Raw genomic sequence first — 10,322 nt, 5'->3', positions numbered from 1 at the left:
CAGATAAAAATCTGTAAATATCCGACAGACATCTGTCACGTATATGCGTGAATCTGAAACCAACCATACGTCAAAGATGCGGCAAGAATGCAAAGAGATCTAAAGCTGGAATCCCGAGGGATAACAGAGTCACATATTTTCGGGATCTGCCGCAGATAAGTATCCGGATTTTGGGATTTTTTTAGGATCCATTTGTGTCCGTATACGGGGATATCCGAAAACCGAATCTGCCGGGGATGCGATACGGAATTTCCCGGAAATTGTACGTATATGTGAAGAATACGGAGATATCACCACATCGGATCGCTCCGTATATCCATGGTTTTAGTGCAGTGGTGGCGTATCTAAATAAAAACCAACAGCATGTAATATCTTTCACCTCTCTCCTGGCCAGACGAGCCGTTCTGCTCAGGTGGAGGCACTCGGTGTTTGGCCGACATCATGTCCTGTTTAAAGCTGGAGAAAATCAGATTCACACTCCAACAGAAAGAGGGTGAATTTGAGAAAGTTTGGGGGCTTTTCCTGAATCAGTTCCAGTCTCTTTGACGTCACAACTCATTCCATGTAATATAGTCTCATGGCTATTTTACTTTCTTTTTTCCCCCTTTCCATTTGGCAGTGATTGGTGAGGGATTTATTTTTTTCTTTGGTGTTGGTTATACTGTACGTTAGGGGTGTCAAACACATTTACAAAATAGGGCCAAAATTAAAAACTTGGTTCAAACTAAGGGCCAATTTAGAATTTACATTAACTTGAGTCAGATACCCAACATCTTCTCTTGGTCACATATTCTTCAACAAGAGTTTGATTGGTCTCTGTTGCACTTTACACATCATAATCAAAGAATACTAAAATAATTCAAGTGATAAAAGTATTTTATGTTTAACATATCATCTTGGGGGCCAGAAAAAATGTCAACGAGGGCCACATTTGGCCCCCGCGCTTTGAGTTTGACACGTGTGCTGTATGTGATACAGTTTATATTGCCTGTTTTGCTGTTTATCTTTTTTTTTTTAATTTATTAAAAAATCTTGAATTAAAAAAAAGATTTGTGTGAATAAATGTAATTTTGCATTTAATGTGAACTATAATGGTGGCTTAGAAAACTATAACTCCTGTAAACAAAAATTTGACATATATTTCTTAATGGACAAAACAATATCAACATTTGGTTTGATTCAGTGAATTTCCAGATAAATAATAAAATGATATAAATTATGATTTATTTCCTTTAATGGAAACAAAAAAAAACTTCTTATAATTTATAGTTTAAATGTTATATTTGCATCAGTTTGAACAAGATTGTGTTTTTAATGCCTAGTTAATACAATTTTTATATTTCATCTCTATTCAGTATTTTGGGAGCATGCACACACATGTTCTCATTTTAAGGCTTTTTTTTTATGTTTGAGTAAACAAGCAAGTTGAACTGAAGGCAGCTGGACTTCTATTTTTTTATTTCTCTTCCAAGAAGCTTTTTCAATTCAACCACTCCTCACGAGAGAAGCAAATGTCCTCACAAATATAAAAACAAGCTGACTTGCCTTTAATTCAACCTGATACCATGACTGAACTGCATTTGAGTGAACTAACTTTGACTTAAACGTAAAGATTCCTCTACTAACCACAATAAAACAGAGCAAAATAAGAAAAGACCAACGTCCAAACGTATAAAAAATCTCTTTGCTATATAGTTTCTCGTGCTAACCTGCACAAAAATCAGTGTAAGGACGTGCTGCAGTTTTATGGTTTGACATTGTAATTAGTAATCAGACGTGATAAGACTCCAGGAAACTGCAGACAAAAGTTAAAGCTCAGGTAAAACATCAACTTGTCAGTAAAAGCTGAAGGTGTGCCGATGCAGTCACCGTTGACCCAGTTGACCTCGCCCTTGAAAGGACTTCGGAGCGTGAATTCTGTGGATATTGCAAAGTCTCGTATCGTTAAAGACACTTATTCAGTCCATCAGAGCCTCTAATGTTGCTCCACTAATGTTCAGTAAGAGATATGTTGTTGTTTTGGTCACAATGGAGTGAAAATTGAAGTTTGGGGGTTGCAGCATCCGCAGTAATTGTCAAGTGATCGAAGTGTTGATCGTTGAGTCTCATCTCTTCCTTCAGGGGAATCACAGGTTCCACGGAGTCCTTAGGTCGGCACCGTGTCGGTGGCTGCGTTTCCCCCGTCGCTCCTCCAGTCCATGTAGGCGAAGAAAGCACTCGCACCATAGGCCAGGGTCAACAACGCACCGAAGAACTGGACAGACCAACAAAGAGACGTCTTTAGGAATGTGAAGCAGGGACAGGAAGTGGATGAGTCTGATATCTTCAGGTGCTGACATAAATACATCTAAGTTGTCCAACAACTCAAGCTACCTGTGTTTTAACTCCATCAATCATAAGACATTTTCCCAGTAACTTGGTAAAACACCTCACAGCTTTAGACTGTAAACTGGAGCTGATAAGAGTTTGTGTGTCGGAGGTATGAAACACGCGCTGATCAGAAGGACGGAGCCAGACTTAACACGGAGCTGGAGTCATAGCGCTCTGCCTTCTGGGGCTGCTTCTGACAAAACCACAAACTCTACAACAAAACCAGAAGCATCGTCTGGAAGACGACAAAAACGTCCACGTTTTGGATGTACAATCAAGTCATGTGCTAAATATTACCATGGCTGTAAAACAAAACAGACTTTAGCCTCAATAAAAGAGCTGTGAAGGACTAAAGTGCTGCGTTGCTTTCAGCCACAGTAAAACAAGAGAACCTCCTCCGGCTGCGTTCTGATGTTTTAGGCGTCGAAACATAAATATGAACTAGAGAAAACCAAAGCTAAAAGAAGCGGTACACTAAAGCAGCAAAAGGATAGCCAAAGGCTAAAAGCAGCAAAACAGTAGCTTGAAGCTAAAAGCTATAAAGGCAAAAAATGGCTAGCTAAGTGTGACTGAGAATCTACATCATTATAGAATACAACATTTTATGTCTGTTAGCAAAATATCTCATGAACCACTAGATGGATTTTATTGAAACTTATAGAACAACTACAATATTGAAGTCAATCTAATTCAAGATGGCTGCCACAGCTAATCGATCTTAGCCTACATGAAATCACAACACGAACTCCAAGCGCTAACAGATCATACGAGACAGTTCTGCACAAGTTTGTGTATTATGGTGTAATTTTGTCCAGATTTAAGTGACGCTGTGTTTCCGTGTCACTCATCACCTCCTCCTCAGTCTCTCCAGCCACTTATCACTCACACCTGTTTGTAATTAGTAATCATCCCAGGTGCATTCATTTCTCACTCTCCCTCTTATTCTCAACTCCATGTCAGCTCTTTCTTCTGAACAGGTCCTCTGTGTTTTATCTCAGTGTGTCATTTTCCGTTTCCCTCCATGTTTAACATGTTTTGCCGCCACGTCAGCCTTTGTTTTGGTTATTAATAAATTCATTTTTATACACTTCCTGGTCCCTGCGTCTGCCTGCACTTGGTCTAACCTCAACCGGACCATGAGAACTATAACTCTTGTTTAATGAGTCTTTTTGTTAGCGGTGGAGACGGCTAATTGAAATCTTGTTCTTAATCCCTCTCACACATTAATATTTAAAGGTGTCCATCTTACCTGCTACAGATAAATAAAATCAACACGCAAAACACGCCCAAACAGAGGCTGCAATAAAAACAGATGGAACAAGACTCTCCAGCGTGAGATTTCTTGCTGATGAAAGCCCATTCTTTGCCTCCAAGGACTTGTCTTCGCAAGCTCATCATGTGAGTGCTTCTTGTACCTTTTCATACGTTTTAGTATTATACACACAATGTGTGCGTGTGAGAGTTGTATTGAAGTCTTACAGCAGCGGCTCCAATGTGCCCGTAGAAAAGGGAAAACAAGAAGGTCTTCACAGTCGCTGCATTGGCCAGGAAAGCTGTGAGGTAGAGGACCGTGGCAACTCCGTTATACATCATCACCTGTCAGAAAGGAAAGAAGCACTTTTACAGTATTTCCCACTTTTCTTCACTTTCTCATACTTTTTGGTGAAAATACCTCATTTAACTCTTACCTGAACTAACCGACTGTTTATGACATATCGTTATAACTATATTTTCAGCAACTGCAAAAGCTGTTTAAAAATAAAAGCAGCTATTTAATGTCTTGACAACAAATCTTTGAATAAAAGGAGGTGCTGAAATTATGCCTTCTATGAAAAAAAAAAAAAAAAGAAGCAGCAAACACTGGTGTGGAGATCTCCTGATGCATGCTGAATCATCCAGGTAGAAAAACCTAAAAAAAGTTAAGTAAGTTCATCTGGACGTTCAAAAAACACAAAACAAAACAAAAAAAAAATTGTAGAAACGTTTCATCTTTCATCCAAAAGACTTCTTCAGTCTGATGTGGAGAATTCAGTGTTTGTTTTTGGACCTGGATTGGGAAGAGCATAAGATCTTGGCAATAAAAAACTGTTTTCACACGTGAAATAAGATTTTTTTAAATTACTACCCTGTTTAAAATGTTCATCCTGTATTTTGTCACGCAACTTTGACACTAAATTGGCAAATTATACACCAGCTCGTTTGGGAACAGTGCGCTGTGACTTTTGGTAGCAGAACGTTGCACAGTGTAGGCGGGAAAAGAAATGAAACGCAAGACAAAAAAACGATGGAAATCAACGAGGCTTTGCTGCAACAGATGAGAAAACACAGCAGCATTTCTCAGGAGAAACATTTAAAATTTAAACAGGTCACAGGAAGTTGGACTTTATATGACTGAAAAGACATTTCAATATCCTTTATGGTTTTTACGCAATGAGAGCTCAAGTTTTATGACTTTCATAGATATTTTTTAACAAAATGTAATCACATTAACTTTTGAGCTGCCTGAAACTTTCTAATCACGAACATATGAAACTTCTTACTGCCTCTTTTTTTTTACACCAATAATAGTTAAACATTAAAACATGTGCAGTTTTGTCTTATTTCACCCAGTTTCACTATTATAGTGCTTAGGGTTTTCTCTTGAATCCTCCCCAGAATGCAAAGCGTGCACCTAAGTTTTCACAGACCTCTGCCATATTTCAACTCTAAATATTCTCTTTAAAACTAGAAGCGTTTCTAACTTCTCATTTCTCCTGCAGGAAATATTTCAGGAAAATTGAAATTCATAAGAGAGTTCAAGAACTTCCAACGTCTGACTTGGGTTTTGCACAGCGACTGTTTGAGGCCTATTTTTCAGTTTGCGTGTTGCGTCTGCCTCTCATTAATTTGGCTGTCAGGGAGGGACAGACAGGTGTTACCATGGCAACGAGCCACTTTGGACATTTTTAACCTTTCTTTTGACCTTTATACATTTTTTTTTTTCTTAGTTTAGATTATTACAAAGTTTTGTTTGAATTTCTGGCAGCAGCTGATTTGACACACTTCAAATAAATTTTCTAAAATTTCTCCGTACCACCAGGGGCCAGGGAACGAAGGCCAGCAGGCGTTGGATGTTGAACAGGATCAGGAAGAAGAGGATGGTGGTGATGATCCACAGTGTGACGGCCACAAACATCACCCAGCCGTACGCTGGCTCTATCCTGTAAGGTGTGCTGGCAATCAGCGCCCAGTGGAGCAACCCCAGAACCTAAAGAGGTGGAACGGAACAAGAAGAACCAGCTCTCGTCATGAAGACATTTTTAAACAAAAGCATGCACCAGTTCCACAAATGATAGGGCATTTTCTAAAACAAAGCAAAGCTAAAATTTGCTATTTGTTCTTTTATGTGAGCAATTGTTTCACAAACACATCTGAGTGGCCATTCAGAGGCAGTGCTGGTCCTTGGGGGGCCACAGTCCTGCATGTTTTACATGTTTCTCTGTTTGACACACCTGACTTGAATGATAGGGTGATTCACAGGCGGCTGCAGAGGTCGCCTCAGAACTGTAAACGGATCACGCTGGAGTCTGATGGAGGTCGCATTTTAATGTTTATGAGAACAACCAGGCAAAAAAAAAAAATCAGATTTGAGCAAAATGTCGGAACTAAGCATTGAGACCTGCAGTGTGAACATAGCCATGGAGACAACCGTTCATACTCACTCGTGCCTAAGTACAATGTAGTTACCAATAGCATGCATGTTTTCAGTCTGTGAGAAGAAACCGGAGTACGCATGCATGAATGAGAAGAACATGCAAACTCCACCCAGAAAAGCCCCCAGGCCAAGAGTTGATCCTGTGACCTGCTCACAGAGCGGTGACAGCTCCAACCACTGCGCCTCCGAGCTGCCACCTTTCTGTACAGGTAAAATAAAGTGTAAGTCTTTTCTTTAAAAGTTATTTTGTCGTATTGCAGCATACGTCTGTGTGACTTAAACCAAAGGGTCACTTAGAGCTTCAGACAGAAACACACAGAGGAGCAACACAATGCTGCATGTCTCTGCTTCTGTCCCATGAGGACAGACATAAAACGATGATCCATTATTTACGTGGAGGTCATGTTTCTCTTTTTACACATCTGATGCCCCCCCCCCCACCACACACACACACACACACACACCCACACACGTATTAACAGTTACATCATTTGACCTGTACAAAACACTTGTCTAAATAGGACATTTCTCTTGCTTTAACTACAATGTTAAAGAGTAATAATATAAATACTAACCATAACATTTATATTATGCATGTGGATTTTTAACAGGAATAATAATAACAATAATCAATATTGCAAAAGGAGCTGGAGGACTGAAACATGAGAATGGTTGCTGTACAGCAGATGGCTTTGTGCAGTCATGTGGTGGATCAAAACATGTTTGGTCCTAAAAATGTGCCCAAAACAATGTGATTGGAACAAAGTTTGTGCAGGACAGATGTGAAAGTACGTTGACAAATACACAACAAATATTTCATTTTTACATATAAAATGACTAAAACGTGCCAAAAACTTTCTGATTCTGCTGACTGTGTTGTTTCCTCTGGTAAGAAAGTTGGATTTAAACAGATCTGGTGATGCAAAAAGCACTTTACACCAGCATGCTAATATATATTATTTTCATTTACCTGTTATTTATAATGTGATGGACATTATCAACTGTGAGCAAAGAGATTTTGCTTTATTATCTTAAATCTTCCGCATCTATCTGCGTTTTTTTGTTTTATATATATATCTTTCATTAATCGGTTCCAAAAATGAAATATAAAACACCAGAAAATGACTTGTTGTGTTCATCCTCATACTTTATTCTTCATTTGGTGACTGTTGTGTTGATTTAGATTTACAGTAAGTGGAAGAAAATGTAATGCACATTTAAGAGTGTAGATCAGATGATAAGTTCTTTGTGGATCCTCGTGACTCCCTCCTGAACCTGTTTCACTCACTAACCAAGTTTTAATATCGCAAGTCAACGTTCACTTGTGCAAAAACGTTAACGCCCATTAAAACGCTTAAAGATGAGCTAAATCAAGTTTCTGTCTTTAAACAAGCTGGAAAACCCTGTTTGCACTGAAAACATCAAGATTCATGATTTTAAGTTAAATATTTCAATTTCATTTATCGTTTGCTCGTGTAAACTTTGCCTAATAAACAAGGCGTTAACTGGATAAACCCTTGACCCACCTGGATGGAAATAAATATGAATAAAAGGAATGGAAGGGTGCTGTAAATATTTGAGAAGGCAGAAAAGTGGTATGTTCTTTATGTCGTGGTGCAGGATGTCTCTGGGAGCGCTTAGACCAGGAGTCTGCAACCTTTTCGATTTAAAAAAAAAAAAAAAATAGAGTAATTCCTGCACCTTTGCTCACTAAATTAAAAAAACTGCTACAACTGTAATTATCAACAGGTGGCCCATGGGCCACTCTCTCAGTTCGTTGAAGGTGGAGTTTTCCGGTCAAAAAGAAATAATAAGTTTTAACATTTAACAATATTTTTACATTTCAGGACAAAATAAATTACCATTCATGTATAAAAGGACAAAAATATATAGTTTAAACCAATTTTTATAAGAATGAAAACAACTGAACTCTGCAGGCCCGTGTGAGCCCTCCTTTAAGTGTCCCACTTTGATGTAAAATGGCGTAATTTTAAAGCGTGTAAAGTTTTTAAATTTCATGTTCGTTTTGGTCAAAGCTTCAAAAAGCAGCAGTGGTACCAGAGATTTGAATATGGCCCCAGAGCCACAAGTTGCAGAGACCTGGATTAGGCTTTTCTCCACAAAATTAATGATTTTATGATTAACATTTGCGAGTCAGGTGTGGAAACGCCTATATTTGATCAAGGAGCTTTCAGTTGTTCAAGACTGAGCCATTCCTGTGTGCTGAATATGAGGATCAGAGCAATCAGGTGGGGCCGGGGCCTCCAGGGGACAAAGGTCTTCCAGCCATTCAGCCAGTCACGTGTTCGGTTTGACAGATACTACTTACTTACTTCCCTACTTTCCTGTCCTGCAACCTTTCAGCAAGGTAAACAAACAAACAAAATAAATCCTTATCAGTTTCTTTTTTAGAAATCAGAGCTTCACTTCCTGACTGTTCGAGTGACTATCCGTCCTGATTAATGTGACTTTTATGACGCTCAAACTGGAGCTTCTTAACACAAAGTCACTTTTTTTAATTTCCAAATTAAAAGAGAGGGAATACAAATATATAGCATGTTTCTCTGTCTGCTAAAGCTCACAGCTCTTTGACAAAGATCCTCCTCCCTGGTCCTTCTGAGATATCAGAGCTGCATTTTATGAGTAAAACATGATTGAGCTACACACACGACACAAAGCATCATTTGATTATTAATATCCACTATCTGAGTATCATGTAAAAGCTAATACGTTTATTTTGGAGATGTTTTGGGAAATGTTGAATCTGCAGAGGCTTTTGTATATTTAAGTCCTTTTTTAATGTCCTTAGTGGGAAAATCTGGTGATACATTTTAAACAAAATAAGGTGCTGAAGTGAAATGTTCCACTTTGCAGAGGTGTGTGCATCAGAGCTGCAGGTTCTGGTTTGGTTTATGCAAAATCAACACAAGGTCAACAATGCAATGAAATGCTCAGGATGAGACGAACCGTCTCGACTCTGCAGGTGTGATACCTACTATTTCAGCCAGCATGAGGATGGATGGGACACTTCGGAGGAAGGACACGTCCACCTTGGCTGTGATGCTGGCAGCAAGTCCTTGGAGGCTGTTCCCCCCTTGCTGGGAGCTCTGAGAGTGGGGGGAGCTGGTTTCTGTGGTAACCTTGGATGGAAAGTCTGCCATTGTCCCACAGCTCTGTTGAAAGATGAGTTCTAGACAGACCAGAACCGGAGATAAATGCCTTAAGACCAGATTTGGTCTCAAAATAAAATACTTTGATGGGACAAATTATTCAGGAGTTTTTAGTCTTTAGATAAAACCTGAACTGAGTGAGTCCCTATGTTGGCTGCAACAACAAGTCTTTTAATTTTGGTAAAAGTAAAGCAGAAAAAAATAATGTTCTTGACGAAAAAAGGGTCCAAAGTGTTAAATAATCCAGTGAAACTTCAGAAATCTATCCGTCCTTCCACCTGCTCCGACAGGTGACTAATGGTGGCTTCTTCTTTCACACACCCCAACAATCATGTGAAGGGTTTCATCATCTCCCTTATCTCACCCGCCTCCCCTGTTGCCTCCCATATGGCTCTCAGAAGCCACTCACCTGGGTAACTCATTAACATGTTGGAGAGCTGGGAGGAGGATCAAAAACATAAAAAAAAAAATGCTCACGAATGAATCACTGGTGCCCCCTGCGTGTGGCTGCTGTAGTCTTATTAATTATTGTCAAAAACCATGTTTATTTCTCTGTCAGCAAAATAGCTCATGATGCAGAAAGTAATAGCTCATGATGCAGAAAGTAACTGCTGGAGGCATATCCACATCTGTTGGAGACAACCTGATTCAAGGTGGCCGTCTTAAAGAAACAAAAAGACTCAGTTTTACATATTTAGATCTGAAGTTTGGTGTGGTAGTAGCTGAGGCTAATCCCAAACCCACAGTCTGAGCGATAACAGATTACACAAAACCTTTGTGAAAATTTCTTGCATTAACTATTGGGAGTTAACTCTGCAAGCATGTCTGTTAGCAAAATATCTCATGAACCACTGGATAGATTTTAAAGAAACTGTCAGGAAGTAATCCTTCAATGAACAATTATCTGTAATCTGTATTATCTTATCTGTAATTGGTTTAATATATTATCTTATTATAAGATACTTATCTGTAATCTGTATTATCTTATCTGTAATTGATTTATGCTAGGAGCCAATACAATTGATGATGGTCGCCACAGCTAAATGATCTTTGAAAACAAAAAAAGACTATTAATAATATAATGTGAC

At 38.9% G+C, this 10,322-nt stretch overlaps 1 protein-coding gene across 1 annotated transcript; it reads right to left on the bottom strand.

Annotated features, from left to right (window-relative positions):
* Positions 1-1,483: 1,483 nt before the first annotated feature.
* Positions 1,484-9,296, bottom strand: LOC119415541 (plasmolipin). The gene is made up of 4 exons (XM_037682687.1): positions 9,061-9,296; positions 5,444-5,617; positions 3,850-3,966; positions 1,484-2,254 (listed from the first exon to the last, which is right to left on the bottom strand). The coding sequence occupies exons 1-4, from the start codon at positions 9,223-9,225 to the stop codon at positions 2,147-2,149; spliced, it is 564 nt and encodes a 187-aa protein (XP_037538615.1). The 5' UTR covers positions 9,226-9,296; the 3' UTR covers positions 1,484-2,146.
* Positions 9,297-10,322: the final 1,026 nt, after the last annotated feature.

Source organism: Nematolebias whitei, chromosome 10, assembly GCF_014905685.2.
Source record: "Nematolebias whitei isolate Nwh7 chromosome 10, NemWhi1, whole genome shotgun sequence".
NCBI lineage: Eukaryota > Metazoa > Chordata > Actinopteri > Cyprinodontiformes > Rivulidae > Nematolebias > Nematolebias whitei.
Note: the sequence above shows the minus strand (reverse complement) of the source record. Positions and strands in the feature narration are given on the sequence as shown.

Excerpts from the sequence above, each read along its gene's own strand:
- LOC119415541 (XM_037682687.1), bottom strand. The coding sequence starts at position 9,225 with ATGGCAGACTTTCCATCCAAGGTTACCACAGAAACCAGCTCCCCCCAC. Across the intron at positions 5,618-9,060 it reads TCCTCATGCTGGCTGAAATA|GTTCTGGGGTTGCTCCACTG; the intron begins GTAGGTATCACA and ends CCACCTCTTTAG. Across the intron at positions 2,255-3,849 it reads GGCACATTGGAGCCGCTGCT|TTCTTCGGTGCGTTGTTGAC; the intron begins GTAAGACTTCAA and ends TGGTCTGTCCAG.